This window comes from Pristiophorus japonicus, chromosome 2 (genome assembly GCF_044704955.1).
Source record: "Pristiophorus japonicus isolate sPriJap1 chromosome 2, sPriJap1.hap1, whole genome shotgun sequence".
Classification (NCBI taxonomy): domain Eukaryota; kingdom Metazoa; phylum Chordata; class Chondrichthyes; family Pristiophoridae; genus Pristiophorus; species Pristiophorus japonicus.
The window spans coordinates 148,440,851-148,464,911 of NC_091978.1; the positions used below are offsets into that span (position 1 = coordinate 148,440,851).

The 24,061-nt window shown below is 42.7% G+C and overlaps 1 protein-coding gene across 1 annotated transcript in view; it reads left to right on the forward strand.

Annotated features, from left to right (window-relative positions):
* The window catches only part of dlc1 (DLC1 Rho GTPase activating protein), a 696,855-nt gene that overhangs the window by 228,619 nt on the left and 444,175 nt on the right, over window positions 1–24,061 (forward strand). The window contains exon 4 of the mRNA XM_070869823.1: window positions 825–956. Coding sequence (XP_070725924.1) covers window positions 825–956 — 132 coding nt within the window. The remainder of the gene's footprint in view (window positions 1–824; window positions 957–24,061) is intronic.

Consider the following 24,061-nt stretch of genomic DNA (forward strand, 5'->3'; position numbering starts at 1 on the left):
GCACAAGTACCCCAGGTCCCACTGTACTGCAGCACTTTGCAATCCCTCTCCATTCAAACAATAACTTGCTCCTTGATTTTTTCTGTCAAACTGCACGACCTCACACCTTCCAACACTACACTCCATCTGTCAAACTTTTGCCCACTCGCCCAGCCTGTGTATGTTCCTTTGCAGACTCCTTGGTCCTCCTCACACATTGCCCCTCCTCCCATCCTTGTATCATCAGCAAACTTAGCCACGTTACACAGTCCCTTCTTCCAAGTCACCAACATAGACTGCAAATAGTTGGGGTCCCAGCACCGATCCCCGCGGCACCCCAGCCACTGGTTGCCAACCAGAGAATGAACCATCTATCCCGATTCTCTGCCCTCTGCCAGCCAGCCAATCCTCTATCCATGCTAACACATTACCCCTAACCCCACGAACTTTCATCCTGTGCAGCAACCTCCTATGTGGCACTTGTCAAATGCCCTCTGGTGTGGGTCAATCTGGAACTAGGGGGCATAGTTTAAGAATAAGGTGTTGCCCATTTAGAACGTAGATGAAGAAGAATTTCTTCTCAAAGGGTCGTAAACCTGTGGAATTCTCCGCCCCAGATTATCTGGTCATTATCACATTGCTGTTTGTGGGAGCTTGCTGTGCACAAATTGGCTGTCGCATTTCCTAAAATTACAACAGTGACTACACTTCAAAACTTCTTAATTAGCTGTAAAGCACTTTGGGAAGTCTTGATGCCTTGAAAAGCACTTTATAAATGCAAGTCTTTCTTTTATTATTGTTTCGTATGGGTTAATATTATGATGTTTCCCACGGTCTATTGGCAGGAGTTGGAGTCTGATTCAGAGAATGGAGCAGATGTGATTGCAATCAGTCAAAACCAGAAGGTTCATGTTGTCCACCCACCACTCGGATCCACATCCCCCATGGCCGGTCCGGGGGCGAAACCAAAGACTGGGGTAGGTTTGGAAAATTTAAACAAACCAAATAATTCTTAGAATAGACAGATTGTTATAAATTGTAGTAATGTTTATACCAAGATAGTAACTGTTGGTGTGCTGCAAAGGGCCATAGTTTCTTCCCTTTGATAATTTTGAGCAAAAAGTGGTGTAATAGACTATTTAGCCATGTTTAGCACTGCTCTGATGGTCCCTTTCCCGACAAAAAAATGATTCGTGAAGTTTTGTGAAACATGATAAATGTCTGAATTTTACTTGTTGAGGTCTTATTATGGTAATTAATGATGAACTCATGCAGTCATCCACAGCTGCAGATTCAAATCAAAAATGAGTATTTTTCCATGTCCAATCCAGCATGAATGACTTTAGTGAAGGGAAAGATTTTGAAAGTGTAACTATGACGGTGAATAAAGCTAATAATAGAGGGGAGTTTTCTGCCCAAGAACATTTGGTTGTAGTATTTGTAAGTGTATCGCATTGGAGGAGGACAAGGTGGAGGAGATGGCTGCCCAGGAGAGCAAGAGGTTATAGATGGCACACAATTCCCACCACATACTGACTCCCAGATAGAGTCAGTTAACCAGGCATGATAAGGACATAAGAAATAGGAGCAGGAGTAGGCCATTTGGCCCCTCAACCCTGCTCCACCATATAATAAGATCATGGCTGATCTGATCTTGGATTCAGCTCCACTTCCCTGCACGCTCTCTATGACCCTTCACTCCCTTATCATTCAACAATCTGTCTATCTACATCTTAAATATATTCAATGATCCAGCCTCCACAGCTCTGTGGGGCAGAGAATTTCACAGATTTATAACCCTCTGAGAGAAGAAATTTCTCCTCATCTCAGTTCTAAATGAGCGACCCCTTATTCTTAAACTATGCCTCCTAGTTCTAGATTCCCCCACGAGGGGAAACATCCTCTCTGCATCTACCTTGTCGAGCCCCCTCAGTATCTTTCAATAAGATCACCTCTCATTCTTCTAAGCTCCAATGAGTATAGGCCCAACCTGCTCAAACTTTCTTCATAAGTCAACCCCTTCATCTCAGGATGGAGGTGTAGCGCATGAGAAGGCACAGGCTTACAGGGAGGATGTAACTAAGGTCGGACATTTGGGCCACAGATTTGGGCAGGAAGGTTCAAACATCCACTCTACATTATCACTAGTGCTCTCAACTTTGATGCCACAGTGCCACAGTGACACTTCGGGAACCCACAAAGGATATCACAGGACTTCAGACATTGGCTTCTGGACATCTAAATCCATCATTGAAGTAGTGGCACTTTTGTATCAATGGTAAGCAGCTTTTTCCAATCCACCAGGCAAAGTTTAAAAGACAAAGCCAATATCAAAAGCGATAGCAACAGCCAGTCAGCCAGCAGAGAAGGAATATAATCCAGCAGCAAAAAATGGTTGCTCCCTGCTTTCCTATCAGGGAAAAAGATGGAGAAAAAGCAAATCTAATAGCCACTACAATGCTTGTTCCTCTAGACAATTTCAGTTTTTATTGGTGTTTGCAAAATCTTTTGTCATATACAATGTAGAACATATGTAATCAGAAATGTAGCTTAACATTTTGAATTTAACCTAGAACTTTTAAACTGTAGTTAACAGAAACTGCCTGCCAGTGACAGTTAACTGTCAGTCAGCTATAAGGCCGAGATTTCCGGTTGTCAGCGGGCGGGATGGTAGCGGGTCGGGTGGGAAACTGGTCAATCTGCCACAACGCGCCTTTCCCAATGTCGGGTCTGTCAGCGCTGAGCAGACACGACAGGCATGTGGCGTGTGACCCAATGAAACTCATTATAATGTACTTACCAGACACTTAACAGTCTTGTTTAACTTACCTTTTGACTTTAATTTCATGGTCACAAAAACCATATTGCTCGGGACCATGTCTGTGAACCTGAGGCGCTCGTTGAATGGCCATTGTTCCAGCTGATTGTGGGTGTTGCCGACAAGGCCAGCATGTATTGCCCATCTCTAATTGCCCTTGAGAAACATAGAAACATAGAAACATAGAAAATAGGTGCAGGAGTAGGCCATTCGGCTATTCGAGCCTGCACCACCATTCAATAAGATCATGGTTGATCATGCATTTCAGTACCCCATTCCTGCTTTCTCTCCATACCCCTTGATCCCTTTAGCCCTAAGGGCCACATCTAACTCCCTTTTGAACATATTTAACGAACTGGCCCCAACAACTTTCTGTGGTAGAGAATTCCACAGGTTCACAATTCTCTGAGTGAAGAAGTTTCTCCTCATCTTGGTCTTCAATGGCTTACCCCTTATCCTTAGACTGTGACTCCTGGTTCTGGACTTCCCCAACATCAGGAACAGTCTTCCTGCATCTAACCTGTCCAATCCTGTCAGAATGTTATATGTTTCTATGGAGATCCCCTCTCATTCTTCTAAATTCCATTGAATACAAGCCTAGTCGATCCAGTCTTTCTTCATCCGTAAGTCCTGTCATCCCGGGAATCAGTTTGGTTCACTCTATTCTTCCCCATTTTATTTTTACACCAGGCAGGGATGTACAATTGTTGAAGTTCATCCATGTGATCTTTAAATGATTGCCATTGCCTATCCACCATCAACCCTTTAAGTATCATTTGCCAGTCTATTCTAGCCAATTCACATCTTATACCGTTGAAGTTACCTTTCCTTAAGTTCAGGACCCTAGTCTCTGAATTAACTGTGTCACTCTCCATCTTAATGAAGAATTCTACCATATTATGGTCACTCTTCCCCAAGGGGCCTTGCACCACAAGATTGCTAATTAGTCCCTTCTCATTACACATCACCCAGTCTAGGATGGCCAGCTCTCTAGTTGGTTCCTCGACATATTGGTCTAGAAAACCATCCCTAATACACTCCAGGAAATCCTCCTCCACCGTATTGTTACCAGTTTTGTTAGCCCAATCTATATGTAGATTAAAGTCGCCCATGATAACTGCTGTACCTTTATTGCACGCATCCCTAATTTCTTGTTTGATGCTGTCCCCAACCTCACTACTATTGTTTGGTGGGCTGTACACAACTCCCACTAGCGTTTTCTGCCCTTTGGTATTCCGCAACTCCACCCATACAGATTCCACATCATCCAAGCTCATGCCCTTCCTTACTATTGCGTTAATTTCCTCTTTAACCAGCAACGCTACCCTACCTCCTTTTCCTTTCTGTCTATTCTTCCTGAATGTTGAATACCCCTGGATGTTGAGTTCCCAGCCTTGGTCACCCTGGAGGCACACTCGGGCAAATGCTGCCTTAATGTCAAGGGCAATCAGTCTCACCTCACTTCTCGAATTCAGTTCTTTTGTCCAAGTTTGGACCAAGGCTGTAATGAGGTCTAGAGCTGTGTAGTCCTAGCAGAACCCAAACTGAGCATCGCTGAGTAGGTTATTGGTGAGTAAGTGCTGCTTTATAGCACAGTCGATGACATCTTCCATCACTTTGCTGATGATTGAGAGTAGACTGATGGGGTGGTAATTGGCTGGTTTGGATTTTTCCTGCTTTTTGTGGTCAGGACATACATGGGCAGTTTTTCACATTGTCGGCTAGATGCCAGTGTTGAAGCTGTACTGGAACAGCTTGGCTAGAGGCATGGCTAGTTCTGGAGCACAAGTCTTTAGCACAACAGCCAGGATGTTGTCGGGGGCCATAGTCTTTGCTGTATGCAATGCGCTCACGTGGAGTGAATCAAATTGGCTGAAGACTGGCTTTGGTGATTGTGGGGACCTCAGGAGGAGGCCAATATAAATCATCCACTCAGCACTTCTGGCTGCAAATGCTTCAGTCTTGTCTTTTGCAGTAGCGTGCTGGGCTCCGCCATCATTGAGGATGGGGATATTCTTGGAGCCTCCTCCTCCCGTTAGTTGTTTAATTGTGCACCACCATTCATGACTGAATGTGGCAGGACTGCATAGCTTTGATCTGATACGTTGATTGTGGGATCGCTTAGCTCTGTCTGTAGGATGCTGCTTCTGTTGTTTAGCATGCATGTAGTCTTGTGTTGCAGCTTCCCCAGGTTTGTACCTCATTTTTAGGTACACTGGTGCTGTTCCTGGCATGCTCTTCTGAACTCTTCATTGAACCAGGGTTAGTCCCCTGGCTTGATGGTTAACGTAGAGTGTGAGATATGCCTGGCCATGAGATTACAGATTGTGGTGGAATACAATACTGCTGCTGCTGATGACCCATAGTGCTTCATGGATGCCCAGTTTTGAGCTGCTAGGTCTGTTCTGGATCTATCACATTTAGCACAGTGGTAGTGCCACACAACACGATGGGGTTTCTTCAGTGTGCAGACGATGACTATGGTGGTCACTGCTACCAATGCTGTCATGGACAGATGCATGTGTGACAGGTAGATTGTTGAGGATCAGGTCAAGTGGGTTTCTCCCTCGTGTTGGTTCTCTCACCACTCACCGCAGGCCCAGTCTGGCAGCTATGTCCTTCCAGACTCGGCGAGCTCAGTCAGTAGTGGTGCTACTGAGCCACTCTTGGTGATGGACATTGAAGTCCCCCATCCAGAGTATATTCTGTGCCCTTGCTACCCTCAGTGCTTCTTCCAAGTGGTGTTCAACATGGTGGAGTACTGATTCATCAGCTGAGGGAGGACGGTAGATGGTAATTAGCAGGAGGTTTCCATGCCTATGCTTGACCTGAAGCCATGAGACTTCATGGAGTCCGAAGTCAATGTTGAAGATTCCCAGGGCCACTCCCTTCCAACTGTATACCACTGTGCTGACACCTCAGGTGGATCTGTCCTGCTGGTGGGACAGGACATACCCAGGAATGGTGATGGAGGAGTTTGGGACATTGGCGGAAAGGTATGATTCTTTGAGCATGACTGTTGCTTATAAATGTACTATAAAACCTGACAAATCATCACTTTCCTCAGCCATAAGCTGTTTCTCAGTCCATTTCCAGCACAGCTTCTGCAGGCTTTCCAATTTCCCCTCTCCATCCACTCTTGCCTCATTGGGAGAACTCTCTCACCATTGACAGAATGTCTCTATCATCTCGACTTCAGTTGCCATCTAGTCCATTAACAGGGGTACCCTTTCTACTGTTGCAACTTGGTCCTCAGAATCGGATCACAATAAGCCCCAACACCAGCAGCACCAACAACACCACCAACCTTCTCTGCAATCAACTGATGTTGCACAGGACACAGGGTATGATCACCCAACCACATTGCTGCCCAGGAGGCCAGAGATGACCTCATCATGACTTCGCTTGATGCTGTACACCCTGGCTGCCACATGATGCACCAGGTTGGCACCACCCCACACCAATGCCATAAAGCATTCCTACAATGTCCAAGTCGTTCCTTTTACACTCAACACCATTGCGGGGGTACCGTTATGTCTCACCATTCACTGCAACTCACAAAACCAAAGGTGCACACAAATCTGTTCAAGAACAAAGACTGTTGAAAATAAAGATTTCAATGTTTGACAGCACATTAACAGAAACTTTACATGAACATTAGATAAAACACCCATGTGCCTACTCTTGTGTGTTGTTAGTTGGTATGGTTAGACTAGGATGAGGTTGCGTCTGAGGGGTGGCTAGTGAGATGTGGATGTGATAATGTAGATAGAGAAAGAGAAGGATGGGTGGAGGTACAAAGTAAGTTGGTGTGAGTAAAGATGTGCAGGAGTAGGGTCAGAAAGGCAGAGTGCTGGGGATGTGATGAGTGGCATAGCAGGATGAAGGTGAGTGTGGCTTTGTACTGACGTTTCGTGATCTACTGAGATCATTGAAAGATTTGCGCCACTGCACCCAGGTCCTCCTAATGACATCTCTGCTTGTGACCTCCTCTGCAACATGCAACCAGGCTATGTTGGTCTCCTGGGGAGGTCTCTTACGCCCATCGGAAGGGAAGAGGACCTCTCTGCGTGCTGTGCATCCCTCCATAAGCATATGGAGGGAGTCAAGGAAGAACCTGCGCAGTGATTATCAGTGTTTGCAGCACCTCAATGCTGTAGACCACTGATATCACAAATGTCAAAGGAAAGTTGGCATTGGTCCCTTTAAGGAAACCGGCTGATGACGCATTATGAATGACGTCACCAGACCCGCTTCCTCCAATTGGACTGGGAAATGCTCTAAGTAGACTTAACGAGCCCAATTAGGGGAAATTCATTTTCCAGAGAGGAATGGAGCCAGAAACTAGGCCATGACCCTCTACCGACTCCGACAATACAGGACCCACTAAGGTAAGGGAAATCTAAGTGCTTGTCTTGAATAGGTTCTAATTATTGTGAGCAGAGAGCAGAGACAGCACTTCTAACTTGGGTGTGGCTCTAAGAGTATAAAAGTAAACACTAGCTGCTGAATTGGTCTTAAACAGAGCGTACTTAAACAGTTAGGGGGAAAAATTCTGTTGCACCGTTTGGGGAGCGGTAAAACTCGTAACGTGCGAGACTTTGCGGCAGGAGCAGAAGTCTCGCCGTTCGCAAGAAATTGGGGTTACCACCCTGAAAAGAAGTGGAGCGCAAAATAATGCACTCCACTTCCTTTATGGGGCGGTAGTGGGGCGGACACAGGGCGCAGTGCTATGCACTGGGCTCACGTAGCGCTTCCATGTAGGCTGGGCTCTTCCATTAATGAAAGGGAAGGGCCCAAGCTGCAAATTCTGCGGTAATGAAAGGGTCTTACCTGGACCACCGGGGAGCAGGGGTGCCATGCCAATAGTTCAGCACTCAAGCAGATTGCCGGGCTGACCGATTGCGGCACGGACCCACACGGTCAAAGCGCCAAAGGGGCGCAAGACAAAATCGGCATGATTATTTTTAAAAGGCCCACATTCCCCCTTAACTAGCTGCCCAGTTCACATCCCCTGAAGCTGTCACTGGCATCATGGGAGGCACAAACGATCCAAATTTCTAGGCCTTAAAGTTGGGAATTTGGAGAGAGTGGTAAGTCGGAGCAGAAGGGGAAGGAGGTGTGGCTTTTTGCCTCCAATACCTGGAGTCCTTTCATCTACCTGGAACTTAAACTAGAGCTGGTAATTAGTTAAAAAAATAACTAAACTATAAACTATGAATTTAATTAATTAAATAAATGAAACAAGGTTATAAAGGGATGGCAGTGCGGGTGGTGCATGTGGGACTTTATGGAGAGCATCATGATCCCTGGTGACCACCTTTGCAGTAACTGTCTGCATCTTGAGGAACTTCAGCTCAGAGTTGTTGAGCTGGAATCCGAGTTGCAGACATTACGGGGCATCGGGGAGGGGGAGAGTTATCTTGACACTTTGATCCAGGTGGCAGTCACACCCCTTAGTTAAGTAGTTGCACCGGTCTGATTAGTGATCAGGGACAAGAGAGTGTGACTGGCTCAGGCAGGTAAGGAAACCCTAGGTGCAGTGCTGGAGGAGCCTCTGACTTTGTCCTTCCAACAAGTATGAGGTTCTTGCTGCTTGTGTGGATATGGGCAAAGTCTGCAGGGTGGGTGACCAAACTGACCACGACACCAGAGTACAGCAGACCATTCAAGTGGGGGGAGTGAAAAGGAATATTGTAGTGGTAGAGAATAGTATCGTCAGGGAGAGAGATACTGTGCTTTGCAGCTGCAACCGGAAGTTCCAAAGGCTGTGTTGCCTTGCCAACAAGGGTTAAGGATATCTCCTCATGGTTGGAGAAGAATTTGGAGTAGGAGGGAGAGGATCCCATTGTCATGGTCCATGTCGGAACCATTGACGTCGGAATGAGGTTCTGCTGAGAGAGTTTGAGGAGCTAGAGACCAAATTAAAATGCAGAACCTCAAAGGTAATAATGTCTGGATTGTTACCTGAGCCACGCACAAATTGGCATAGGAACAAGCAGATCAGAGAGTTAAATGCATGGCTCAAAAAGTGGTGTGGGAGGAAGAGGTTTCAATTCTTGGGGCACTGGTACCAGTACTGGGGAAAGAGGGAGCTGTTCCGTTGGATACTACTTAAATCGACTGGGACCATTGACCCGGTGAATTGCTGTGGATAGGGTTTTAAACTAAAAAAGGGGGGGAGGTGTCAGGTGAGGGAAAATTTAGTAATCTAAAGAGAAAATTCAAGGCAATGGAATAGTATAGCGCTTTGGTTCAAGATAAGCAGAGTGTGACAGGAAGGGACAGAAAGGTTAACGGTAATAGTGCATCGCGAATAATGTGAAGCAGGGACTAATGGTAAAAAGTTAAAATTAAAGGCTCTATATCTGAATGCACGGAGCATTCGCAACAAGATAGACAAATTATTGGCACAAATAGAGATAAATAGGTTTGATCTAATAGCCGTTATAGAGACATGATTGCAAGGTGACCAGGGTTGGAAACTAAATATTCAAGGGTATTTAATGTTTCAAAAAGACCGGCAGAATGGAAACGGAGGGGGTAGCCCTGATAATAAAGGATGACATAAGGACAGTAGTGAGAAAGGATCCTGGCTTGGAAGATGATGAAGCCGAATCAGTAGTGGGTGGAAATAAGAAATAACAAAGGCCAGAAAACATTAGTGGGAGTAATGTGTAGGCCCCCAAACAGTAGCTAAATTGATGGACAGTGTATTAATCAACAAATAATAGGAGATCGTAACAAAGGTAATACAATAATTGTGGGGGACTTTAATCTTCATATAGACTGGACAAATCAAATTAGCAAAGGTAGTCTGGAGGATGAGTTCATGAAATGAATTTGAGACAGTTTCCTAGAACAATATGTTGTGGAACCAACCAGAGAACACGTTATTTTAGATCTTGTATTGTGTAGTGAGACAGGGATGATTAGTAATCTCGTAGTAAAGGATCCTTTGGGGAAGAGTGATCATAATATCATAGAATTTCACATTGGGTTTGAGAGTGATATACTTAAATCCAAAATGAGAGTTGTAAACTTAAATAAAGTTAATTGCATAGATTGGGGGAGGGGGTGAATCAGGCAGATTGTAAAATTAGATTAAAAGGTATGATGATAAATAAGCAGTGGCGAACATTTAAACAAATATTCCAAAATTCTCAATTAATATGCATTCCATTGGGAAATAAGAACTCTACATGAAAAGTAATCTATCCATGGCTAACTAAAGAAGTTAAGGCTAGTATTAGATTAAAAGAACATAAGCACATAAGAAATAAGAGCAGGAGTAGGCCATTTGACCCCTCAAGCCTGCTCTGCCATTTAATAAGATCATGGCTGATCTGATCTTGGGTTCAGCTCCACTTCCCTGCCCACTCCCCATAACCCTTCACTCCCTTATCATTCAAAAATCTGTTTATCTCCACAGCTCTCTAGGGCAGAGAATTCCACAGATTTACAATCCTCTGAGAGAAGAAATTCCTCATCATCTCAGTTCTAAATGGGCGACTCCTTATTCTTAAACTATGCCCCTCGTTCTAGATTCCCCCACGTGGAAAAATCCTTTCTGCATCTACCTTGTTGAGCCCCCTCAGTATCTTGTATATTTCAATAAGTTCACCTCTCAATCTTCTAAACTCCAATGCGTATGGGCCCAACCTTTCTTCATAAGTTAACCCCTTCATCTCAGGAATCAACCTAGTGAACCTTCTCTAAACTGCGTCCAATGCAAGAATATCTCTCCTTAAATAAGGAGAGCAAAACTGTATGCAGTACTCCAGGTGTGGTCTGTGGCAGTACTCTAGGTGTGTGTACAGTTGTAGCAGGACTTCTCTGTTTTTATACTCTACTCCCTTGCAATAAATTCCATTTACCTTCATGATTACTTGGTGTACCTGCATACTAACTTTTTGTGTTTCATGCACAAGGACCCCCAGGTCCAAAAGAGGTGTATAATGTTGCAAAGAATAATAGTAAGCCTGAGCAGTGGGAGGGCTTTAGAAACCAGCAAAGGATGACCAAAAAAATTGATTTCAAGGGAGAAAATATCATATGAGAGCAAATTAGCAAGACATTTTTAAAAAGATTGTAAGAGAGTATGTAAAAAGGAAGAGAGTAGTAAAAGTAAGTTTTGTTTCCTTAGATGCTTTCCATTGTTAAGGAAGTGATTACAGGGCACTTAGAAAATCATAATATGATTAGACAGAGTCTTCATGGTTTTGTGAAAGGGAAATCATGTTTGATAAATTTATTAGAGTTTTTTGATGATGTAACTAGCAGGGGTAGGTAAAGGGGAACCAGTGGATGTAGTATATTTGGATTTCCAAAAGACATTTGTTAAGGTGCCACATGAAAGGTTGCTATGCAAGATGAGGGCTCATGGGGTTCAGGGTAGTATATTAGCATGGATAGAGGATTGGTTAACAGACAGGAAACAGAGAGTAGGGATAAACGACAAGCTGCAACAAGGATCAGTGCTTCGACCTCAGCTATTTACAATCTATATTAATGACTTAGGTGAAGGGACCGAGTGCAATGTATCCAAGTTTGCTGATGATACAAAGCTAGGTGGGAAAGTAAGCTGTGAGGAGGACATAGAGCCTGCAAAGTGATATAGATAGGTTAAATGAGTGAGCAATAAGGTGGTAGATGGAGTATAATATGGGAAAATGTGAGGTTATTCAATTTGGTCGGAAGAATAGAAAAATAGAATATTTTTGAATTGGTGAGAAACTATTAAATGTTGGTGTTCAGAAAGATTTAGGTGTCCTCTTACAGGAAACACAGAGTTAGCATGCAGGTAAAGCAAGCAATTAGGAAGGCAAATGGCATGTTTACCTTTATTGCAAGGGGGTTGGAGTACAAGAGTAAGGAAGTCGAATTACAATTTTACAGTGAGACCACAACTGTAGTACTGTGCAGTTTTTATTTCCTTATCTGAGGAAGGACGTGCTTGCCTTGGAGGTGGTGCAAGAACGATTTACTAGATTGATCCCTGGGATGAAAGGGTTGTCCTATGAGGAGAGATTGAGTAGATTTTGCCAATACTTTCTGGAGTTTAGAAGAATGAGAAGTGATCTCATTGAAACATATAAGATTCTGAGGGATTATTTCCTCCGGCTGGAGAGTCTAGGACTAGAGGGCATAATCTCAGGCTAAGGGCTCAGCCATTTAAAACTGAGATGAAGGGGAATTTCTTCACTCAGAGAGTTGTGAATCATTGGAATTCTCTGCCCCAACTGGCTGTGGATGCTAAATCGTTGATTATATTTAAGGCTGAAATAGATTTTTGGACTCTAGGTGAATCAAGGGATATGGAGATCGGACAGGAAAGTGAAGTTAAGGTCATAGATCAGCCATGATCTTATTGAATGGCGGAGATGTCTTGAGGGGCCGTATGGCCTACTCCTGCTCCTAATTCTTATGTTCCTATGTTCTTTCTGGTTCTATATTCCATGTGGTTCCATGAAACTAAGTGGATCACAAAAAGATAAAGTTTGGACATGCCTACTATATATGGATGAATGGTGCTGGATGACAGATAAGCCTAGATTTTACAATCAGCATTATTTTAACACTGGAGTTTATAGGTTAATGGCAGTGTTAAAATAACATAAATCAGAAAATCTAGGTAGTTCTCATTAAGCCATCTTTCTTTTTTTTAGTCATTTTGACAATTTTAAAGTAGTATTACAGAAATTCCTCTGTTTGTTACATTCAGCAATTTTTCAAATTCATTCAAAAAGAATGTGTTTACAATTTCACTGCACATAGCCACCAAAGCAATTCTTCAATTTCATACAGCTTCATCCTCAAAGGAATTAAAACACTGAATTTGAGTAACTTAATTGACATCCAGTTAAGTAAAAAGAGCCAAATGATACACAGGCCAAATAATAATTCTGATCGCCAGTGCTTCACCCAGAACATCCTCAGCTATTTATCAATCTCTAAAACAACCATCCAAGGATTAAGAATTAGGAACTAAACTAAAAGGGAATAGTGTCACTTTTCTATAAAATTATGTATTTACGTTAAAGTATAATTTTGTCATTGGAAGTCCAATTTTGAAATGCAATGTTATTTTCCATCGATATAAATTATACTTCTTTCACATGGTGGCACTTTGAAAGTGTATGTCCATATCAATTTCTGTCAATGCAAAAGTGAAAATCTCACAGATCTCCAAATAGTTTTCCAATATGTACTATACCATATCATGTCCCGTGGTTTGAAGACTGGTGAGTCATACATATTACTTTCAATTTAGAGCACTGTTCTTTCACAACACATGAACCCCCAAATTGTGAGATTCTAACTCTGGTGCAAGATGGTGCAGGGTCTTGCTGGACATGCATGCAGATCGGATTGGATGCTATGGTCAGTGTGTCTGATTCACAACACTCCAGATTTTATCCTAAGGAGTAGGCTGAACTCATGTGAAATCTTTAAAAAAATTCACTCTCTTGACTTTCATGTACTTCATGTTGCAGGCCTAAGCATGTGAAGCTGATACTTTAGAGTGAAGCTTTAAGTACAAGTACTTGTGAAGTGTGCATTCTTGAACAAATATGCTACCATATTATGAAAGTGTAGTTTGTTGGTGCGATGTGAGGGCACCGGTAATATTTTCTCCCCAATTCTCCTGACCTCTACTCTCCTGAAGGTGCTGCCTCTTGCTGGGGTTTGGTTTCAAGGACACCGGCAACCCTACAGTACTGCAACCAAGTGGCTGTTCTTCTGAGCTTTTACACAGTGAAAGTTAATGTAGCCAAACTTAATCCAGTCCTCAGCTGATGTGCACACACGTTCACTATCTAAAAGGAGTCACAAGAGAGCAGCCAGAAAGGTGAACCCTAGTAGATTTTCTTCTTTCCTAGTATGAAAGTTCTGAGGCCAATTTTAGCATCTCAGTTATGTTCCAACCATTGCCATAAACCCAACGCAGAAACGGGGACAAAACTGGATCAATGTTACTTAGTGCAGTTCACTTATCTACTGGTGCATCAGGAAGGTTAGATGCCACTATTTTAACATCAAGCCAGGAGAGACAGAAGGGGCGTGACACAGGGGAGCTGTTGACATCACACTGAAACTGCAGTGCAACATCACCATGAAGCACGAGACTAACTTGTTGACTTTTTGCACTGAAGCAATAGGTTTACAATACAGCACAGTATTTCCGTGCAGGGCAGATTTGACCTATACTGGAAGTGTAATTGGGGCTAAAGTGCACTGCATGAAAACAACACTAGTAAACGCAATAAACCAAGCTGTACAACGGAGTATAAATTGAACAAGCATGTCTGGCCTGGAAAGTAGACCGTGATGAATTGTTACATTTCTACCTGAGCGCACAACTAGAATTTGTAGTTTTGAAATTTATGGCAACTGAGGCTTATAGGGATTGTGTGGCATGGATGAGTCTGAAAAGGCGAGTGTCTCTTTCTTTTGGCGGGAGTTGGTTTGTGAGGGGTGGCGTTTGTGGAGATGAGTAATGACCCCATTACACTTTGATTACTACATTACCAGGGTTGCATTGACAAGGGGAAGAATTAAAGGCATTCAGATGTAACCAGCTGTGTAATTTAATTTAACCTTCCACATTGTTCCTAATGTCTTGAATTATTTACTCACTGCTCAGCATCAGTGAACTTAGGTCAGACCACACAGAGGTGGCAGCATGGAATGTCTGTCCAGTTTACAGTGGCATTTATCAGTGAGAAGTGAAAGCATCACGTGCTATCCATTAACTTGGACTCCTCATCTCATAACAAAAATATTATTTTGCCGTAAAATGATTGCATTTATTTGCCTTCCAAATCAATTCTTTGATACCTCATGCATTGTAACATTAAAGGAAAACAATTAAAAAGACAGAATATTGCCACAATACAGTCAATGCTGGTTGTGACTAGATCCAAAAGGTTAGACAATATTTTTGTGTCTGTACAACCTTTTCATTAAAGAATTCCACTGCTTACATAGTGGGCAGGTAAACCAATTGCTGATGGGATTAACCACGAGTAGAATGGCAAGGTGCGAAATAGATGGTCCTGTGGTGTATGCAATAGCGACAGTGTAGAAATGTATGTCACTGTGAGTGTAGAAATGTGTGTATCCAATCCGTGACTGTGTAGAAATGCGTGTGTCCAATCTGACTTTAGAAATGTGTGTATCCAATAGTGACAATGTAGAAATGTGTGTTACTATGACAGTGTAAAATGTGTATAGCCAATCTGTGACAGTGTAGAAATGTGTGTATCCAATCTGTGACAGTGTAGAAATGTGTGGCCAAAATGTGACAGTGCATAAATGTGTGTATCTAATGGTGACAGTTTAGAAATGTGTGTATTCAGTCTATGACCATGTAGAAATGTGTGTATCCAATCTGAGACAGTGTAGAAATGTGCATATCCAATGGTGACAGTGTAGAAATGTGTGTATTCTATCTGTGACAGTGTAGAAATGTGTGTATCCAATGGTGACAGTGTAGAAATGTGTGTAGCCAATGGTGACAATGTAAAAATGTGTGTTACTGTGACAATGTAGAAATGTGTGTAGCCAGTCTGTGACAGTGTAGAAATGTGTTTATCCAATGGTGACAGTGTAGAAATGTGTGTATTCTATCTGTGACAGTGTAGAAATGTGTGTATCCAATGGTGACAGTGTAGAAATGTGCATTACTGTGATACTGTAGAAATGTGTGCATCCAATCTGTCACGGTGTAGAAATGGGTGTATTCAATCTGTAACAGTGTAGAAATATGTGTTACTGTGACAGTGTAGAAATGTGTGTATTCAATGGATACAGTGTATAAATGAGCGTATAAAAGGTTACTGCACAAAATAAAAGGTCACGGGGTTGGGGGTAATATATTAGCATGGATAGCGGATTGGCTAATGACCAGAAAACAGAGAGTCTTGATACATGGTTCAATCTCGGGTTGGCAATCTGTAACTAGTGGAGTGCTGCAGGGATCAGTGCTGGGACCCCAACTATTTACAACCTATATTAACGACTTGAAAGAAGGGACCGAGTGTAACGTAGCCAAGTTTGCTGATGATACAAAGATGGGAGGAAAAGCAATGTGTGAGGAGGACACAAAACATCTGCAAAAGGACATAAGCGGGAAAAAATTTGGCAGATGGAGTATAATGTTGGAAAGTGTGAGGTCATGCACTTTGGCAGAAAAAAATCAAAGAGCAAGTTATTATTTAAATGGAGAAAGATTGCAAAGTGCTGCAGTAGAGTGGGACCTGGGGATATTTGTGCATGAAACACAAAAGATTAGTATGCAGGTACAGCAAGTGATCAGGAAGGCCAATGCAATCTTTCCTTTATTGCAAAGGGGATGGAGTATAAAAGCAGGGAAGTCTTGCTACAGTAATACAGGGTATTGATGAGGCCACACCTGGAATACTGTGTCAGTTTTGGTTTCCATATTTATGAAAGGATATACTTGCTTTGGAAGCAGTTCAGAGTAGGTTCACTACGTTGATTCCGGAGATGAGAGGGTTGACCTATGAGGAAAGGTTGAGTAGCTTGGGCCTCTATTCATCGGAATTCAGAAGAATGAGAGGTGATCTTATCAAAGTGTATAAGATTATGAAGGGGCATGACAAGGTGGATGCAGAGAGAATGTTTCCGCTGATGGGGGAGACAAGAACTAGGGGGCATAATCTTAGAATAAGGGGCCACCCATTTCAAATTGAGATGAGGAGAAATGTATTTTCTCGGAGGGTTGTAAATCTGTGGAATTCGTTGCCTCAGAGACTGTGGAAGCTGGGACATTGAATAAATTTAACACAGAGATAGACAGTTTCTTAACCATTAAGGGAATAAGGGGTTATGGGGAGCGGGCAGGGAAGTGGACCTGATTCCATGATCAGATCAGCCAAGATTGTATTAAATGGCGGAGCAGGCTCGAGGGGCCAAATGGCCTACTCCTGCTCTTTTTCTTATAGTCTTATCTATCCAATCTGAGACAGTGTAGAAATATGTGTATCCAATAGTGACATTGTATAAATGTGTGTATCCAATGCTGACAGTGTAGAAATATGTGTATCCAATCTGAGACGGTGTAGAAATGTGTGTATCCAATGGTGACATTGTATAAATGTGTGTATCCAATAGTGACATTGTAGAAATGTGTATATCCAATGGTGACAGTGTAGAAATGTGTATATCCAATGGTGACAATGTAGAAATGTGTATATCCAATGGTGACAGTGTAGAAATGTGTTTATCCAATCTGTGACAGTGAAGAAATGTGTGTAATCAATCTGTGACAGTGTAGAAATGTGAGAATCCAATCGGTGACAGAGTAGAAATGTGTGTATCCAATCACTGACGGTGTAGAAATATGTGTAATCAATCTGTGACAGTGTAGAAATGTGTGTATCCAATGGTGACAGTGTAGAAATGTGTGTATTCAATCGGTGACAGTGTAGAAATATGTGCATTCAATGGTGACAGTGTAGAAATGTGTGTATCCAATAAGTGAAAGTGTAGAAATGTGTGTATCCAAGTGAAAGTGTAGAAATGTGTGTATCCAATGGTGACATTGTATAAATGTGTGTATCCAATAGTGACATTGTATAAATGTGTGTATTCAATCGGTGACAGTGTAGAAATATGTGCATTCAATGGTGACAGTGTAGAAATGTGTGTATCCAATAAGTGAAAGTGTAGAAATGTGTATATCCAATGGTGACAGTGTAGAAATGTGTTTATCCAATCTGTGACAGTGTAGAAATGTGTGTAATCAATCTGTGACAGTGTAGAAATGTGAGAATCCAATCGGTGACAGAGTAGAAATGTGTGTATCCAATCACTGACGGTGTAGAAATATGTGTAATCAATCTGTGACAGTATAGAAATGTGTGTATCCAATGGTGACAGTGTTGAAATGTGTGTATTCAATCGGTGACAGTGCAGAAATATGTGCATTCAATGGTGACAGTGTAGAAATGTGTGTATCCAATAAGTGAAAGTGTAGAAATGTGTGTATCCAATCAGTGAAAGTGTAGAAATGTGTGTATCCAATAAGTGACAGTGTGAAAATGTGTGTATCCAGTGGTGACAATGTAGAAATGTGTGTTACTGTGACAGAGTAGAAATGTGTGTATCCAATAAGTGCCAGTGTAGAAATGTGTGTATCCAGTGGTGACAATGTAGAAATGTGTGTTACTGTGACAGTGTAGAAATGTATGTATCCAATCTGAGACAGTGTAGAAATGTGTGTAGCCGATCTGGACAGTGAAGAAATATGTATATCCAATGGTGAAAGTGTAGAAATGTGTGTATCCAATCTGTGATAGTGTAGAAATGTATGTCTTCAATCTGTGACAGTTTAGAAATGTGTGTTACTATGACAGTATTGAAATGTGTGTATTCAATCTGTGACAGTGTAGAAATATGTGTATTCAATGGTGACAGTGTAGAAATATGTGTATCCAATGTTGACCGTGTAAAAACATAGAAACATAGAAAATAGGTGCAGGAGTAGGCCCTCGAGACTGCACCACCATTCAATATGATCATGGCCGATCATGCAACTTCAGTACCCCATTCCTGCTTTCTCTCCATACCCCTTGATCCCTTTAGCCGTAAGGGCCACATCTAACTCCCTTTTGAATATATCTAACGAACTGGCTTCAACAACTTTCTGTGGTAGAGAATTCCACAGGTTCACGATGCAGGAAGAATGTTCCCGATGTTGGAAAAGTCCAGAACCAGGGGATACAGTCTAAGGATAAGGGATAAGCCATTTAGGACTGAGATGAGGAGAAACTTTTTCACTCAGAGAGTTGTTAACCTGTGGAATCCCCTACCGCAGAGAGTTGTTGATGCCAGTTCATTGGATATATTCAAGGGGGAGTTAGATATGGCCCTTACGGCTAAAGGGATCAAGGGGTATGGAGAGAAAGCAGGAAAGGGGTACTGAGGTGAATGATCAACCATGATCTTATTGAATGGTGATGCGGGCTCGAAGGGCCGAATGGCCTACTCCTGCACCTATTTTCTATGTTTCTATGTTTCTCTGAGTGAAGAAGTTTTTCTTCATCTTGGACCTAAATGGCTTACCCCTTATCCTTAAACTGTGACCCCTGGTTCTGGACTTCCCCAACATCGGGAACATTCTTCCTGCATCTAACTTGTACAATCCCGTCAGAATTTTATATGTATCTATGAGATCCCCTCTCATTCTTCTAAATTCCAGTGAATATAAGCCTAGTCAATCCTGTCTTTCTTCATAGGTCAGTCCTGCCATACCGGGAATCAGTCTGATGTACCTTAGTTGCACTCCCTCAATAGCAACAATGTTCTTCCTCAGATTAGGAGACCAAAACTGCACACAATACACAAGGTGTGGTCTCACCAAGGCTCTGTACAACTGCAGTAAGACCTCCCTGCTCCTATACGCATACTCCCTCGCTATGAAGGCCAGCATGCCATTTGTCTTCTTTACTGCCTGCTGTACCTGCATGCCTACCTTCAATGACTGATGTACCATGACACATGTACCATGACACCCAGATTTCGTTGCACTTCCCCTTTCACTAATCTGTCACCATTCAGATAATAATCTGCCTTCCTGTTTTTGCAACCAAAGTGGATAACCTCACACTTATCTACATTATACTGCATCTGCCATGCATTTGCCCATTCACATAACTTGTTCAAGTCCCCCTGCAGCCTCCTTGCATCCTCCTCGCAGCTTGCATTGCCACCCAGCTTATTGTCATCTGCAAACTTCGAGATATTACATTCAATTCTTTCATCTAAATCATTACTGTATATTGTAAATAGCTGGGGTCCCAGCACTAAACCCTGCAGCACCCCACGAGTCACTGCCTGCCAATCTGAAAAGGACTCGTTCATTCTTTGCTTTCTGTCTATCCATGTCAATACATTACCCCCAATACTATGTGCCTTAATTTTGCACACTAATCTCTTGTATGGGACCTTGTCAAAGCCTTTTGAAAGTCCACCACATCCACTGGTTCTCCCTTGTCCACTCTACTAGTTACATCCTCAAAAAATTCTAGATTTGTCAAGCATGACTTCCCCTTCATAAATCCATGCTGACTTGGACCGATCCTGTCACTGCTTTCCAAATGCGCTGCTATTACATCTAATGTGTGTATCCAATGGTGACAGTGTAGAATTGTGTGTATCCAATGGTGAAAGTGTAGAAATGTATGTATTCAATCTGTGACAGTGTAGAAATGTGTGTACCCAATCGATGACAGTGTAGGAATGTGTGCATCAATGGTGAAAGTGTAGAAATGTGTGTATCCTATCTATGACAATGTAGAAATATGTGTATCCTATCTGTGACAGTGTATAATTGTGTGTATCAAATGGTGACCGTGTAGACATGTGTGTATTGAATCTGTGAGCATTTACCAGTCTGACAATCTCCAGGGACTGGGTTTAGGTTTTATTTTGTGAAACTCGAACCTCATATCAAAGTTAGTGAATTAGAATTCAGAGTTAGCCAAGCTTTTAAGTTTTATCATTAAATGAGCCAAGCTCTTTAAATGTAATCTTTGACTAATTTGTTCCATATTTGTTTTCAATCTTGTAAAATCAGCACTCTGGAAGTTGATACTTGAAAACTTCAGCAGTCTGATGTACTTTTGAAAATGGAACAGACCAGGCAAGTCCCCGGTTCAGGTTCTGCTCTGCTGTTTTCTCAGTTACAAATTGACCTCAGTGCTCCCGGGCTAGGGAGAGGGAAAATCAACCAGAATCCCATTCTTGATGGCTATTTAATAATAATATAATAATTACCTTCATTTATATAGCGCCTTTAACATAGTAAAATGTCCCAAGGCGCTTCACAATAGTCTTACAACCCATTAGATGTTGACAAGAGAGGGAAAAAGATAAAAAGCGGGAGAAGGAAGTCTAATAGAGGTAAGAGGCTCGGGTCTGATGCGGCAGCCAAAATGTGCATGCAGATAGACACAGGCAAAAAAACGAAGGAAAAAAATTCAAATTACATTTCCATAACTCTCCTCATTACAACATTGGCTAACTCTGAATTCTACAATAAGGAGTGTACAATAGTAAAATTAATATAATAAGGATTAATTATAATTAAATAAAATTAAATAATATACAAATAATTATACATTAAGTTAAAATTAGAAAATCAGCAATTGAAGCAAGTTAAATATGTTTTTAGCTTTCTTTAAAATTCATTCCCTGTCCTTTGATTCAATTAATATGGAAGAACCAATCACCGCCCTCCATCCTTGTGATGTCATAATGTCATTATTTAGTGACTTCCGTTGTGGTTGTGAGGTGAGGGTGAATTTGGCACCACTGTGATGCCCACCGTGACTCATGCTAATACTCGCTGTCCAGAATCACACATAACGAATGGATATTTGGATGAATTACTGGAAGATAAGCAGCACCTGCAGAACCATGCTCCAACATGACATACTTTCTTCAGCAGAGTAGGCGTCAGGGGAGAAAAAAAATTGTATTGCAACATATACAGCATCCACTGCACCACAATCTTACCACAGTGACCAATGAGTCTGCTCGACAGCCAAGGCTTTAGAACAGTCAATTTTAGAAACATAGGGCCCAAGTTTCCACACGATAAAAAACGGGCGCCCCTCCGAGCTGGGCGCCCGTTTTTCGCAACTAAAACGGCGCCGGAAAAAAAACTCGCGATTCTGGAGAGCCCTGCAGCTCCTTGTCTGCCTGGCGCGGCGCCCGGGGGGGCGGAGCCTACACTCGCACCGATTTTGTAAGTGGGAGGGGCGGGTACTATTTAAATTAGTTTTTTTTCCTGCCGGCAACGCTGCGCGTGCGCGTTGGAGCGTTCGCGCACGCGCAGTGTGAAGGAAACATTGGCACTTGGCCATTTTTGTAGTTCTTTGTAGCTGTTTAATTTTTGAACATTTTTTAATAAAAGCACATTGCCATCAGCACATCAGCACTGAGGCTTCCTGCAGCCTTCTCACTGTCTCCTTCCCGCCCGCGGTCTGGAACGGCTTCCTCCCCCCTCCCCCGCTGCGTTCAGTCGATCGGGCCCGCACTCCCTCCCTCCCGCCGTCTGGAACGTCTTCCTCCCCCCCCTCGGGTGGGCAGGCCCGCACTCCCTCTCTCCCGCCGTCTGGAACGTCTTCCTCCCACCCCCCGCTGCGTTCGGTCGGGCGGGCCCGCACTCCCTCCCTCCCGCCGTCTGGAACGGCTTCCTCCTCCCCCCCTGCCTTCGGGAACGAACGAACGAACTTGTGAGGCTGGCTGAAGCACTTTCACACAGGTAGGAAGATGGTTTATTTAATCTTTTCTTTGCTTATAAATGTTTATTCAGGTTGGATTTATTTATATAATATTTGTATAATATAATATAAATAAGGATTTAATGACTTCCCTTCCCCCCCCCACCTCGTTCTGGACGCCTAATTTGTAACCTGCGCCTGATTTTTTAATGTGTAGAACAGGTTTTTTCAGTTCTACAAAAATCTTCACTTGCTCCATTCTAAGTTAGTTTGGAGTACGTTTTCACTGTGGAAACTTTGAAATCAGGCGTCAGTGGCCGGACACGCCCCCTTTTGAAGAAAAAATTCTGTTCCAAAGTAGAACTGTTCTACCTGACTAGAACTGCAGAAAAAAAAATGTGGAGAATTGCGATTTCTAAGATAGTCCGTTCTCCACCAGTTGCTCCTAAAAATCAAGTGCAAATCATGCGGAAACTTGGGCCCATAGAAACATAGTAAATAGGTGCAGGAGTAGGCCATTTGGCCCTTCGAGCCTGCACCACCATTCAATAAGATCATGGCTGATTATTCAACCTCAATACCCCTTTCCTGCTTTCCCTCCATAACCCTTGATCCCTTTGGCCATAAGGGCCATATCTAACTCCCTTTTGAATATATCTAACGAACTGGCCTCAACAACTTTCTGCGATAGAGAATTCCAAAGGTTAACCACTCTCTGAGTGAAGAAGTTTCTCCTAAATGGCTTACCCCTTATTCTTAGACTGTGACCCCTGGTTCTGGAACTCTCCAGCAACGGGAACATTCTTCCTGCATCTAACCTGTCCAATCCCGTCAGAATTTTATATGTTTCTCTGAGATCCCTCTCATTCTTCTAAACTCCGATGGATACAATCCCAGTTGATCTGGTCTCTCCTCATATGTCAGTCCTGCCGTCTCAGGAATCAATCTGGTGAACCTTCGCTGTACTCCCTCAATAGCAAGAACGTTCTTCCTCAGATTAGGGGACCAAAACTGAACACAATATTCCAGGTGTGGCCTCACCAAGGCTTTGTACAACTGCAGTAAGACCTCCCTGCTCCTATACTCAAATCCTCTAGCTATGAAGGCCAACATGCCATTTGCCTTCTTCACCGCCTGCTTTACCTGCATGCCAAACTTAAATGACTGATATACCATGACACCCAGGTCTCGTAGCACCTCCCCTTTTCCTAATCTGTCACCATTCAGATAATATTCTGTCTTCCTGTTTTTGCCACCAAAGTGGATAACCTCACATTTATCCACATTATACTGCATCTGCCATGCATTTGCCCACTCACCTAACCTGTCCAAGTCACCCTGCAGCCTCTTAGCATCCTCCTCACAGCTCACACCGCCACCCAGCTTAGAGTCATCTGCAAACTTGGAGATATTACACTCAATTCCTTTATCTAAATTATTGATGTATATTGTAAATAGCTGGGGTCTCAGCACTGAACCCTGCGGCACCCCACTGGTCACTACCTGCCATTCTGAAAAGGACCCATTTATTCCGACTCTCTGCTTCCTGTCGGCCAACCAGTTTTCTATCCACGTCAATATATTACACCCAATACCATGTGCTTTAATTTTGCACACTAATCTCTTGTGTGGGACCTTGTCAAAAACCTTTTGAAATCCAAATACACCACATCCACTGGTTCTCCCTTGGCCACTCTACTGGTTACATCCTCAAAAAATTCTAAAAGATTTGTCAAGCATGATTTCCCTTTCATAAATCCATGCTGACTTGGACCGATTCTGTCACCGCTTTCCAAATGCGCTATTTCATCTTTAATAATTGATTCCAACATTTTCCCCACCACCGATGTCAGGCTAACCGATCTATAATTCTCTGTCTTCCCTCTCCCTCTTTTTTAAAAAAGTGGTGTTAGATTAGCTACCCTCCAGTCCATAGGAACTGATCTAGGGTCAATAGAACGTTGGAAAATGACCACCAATGCATCCACTATTTCTCGGGCCACTTCCT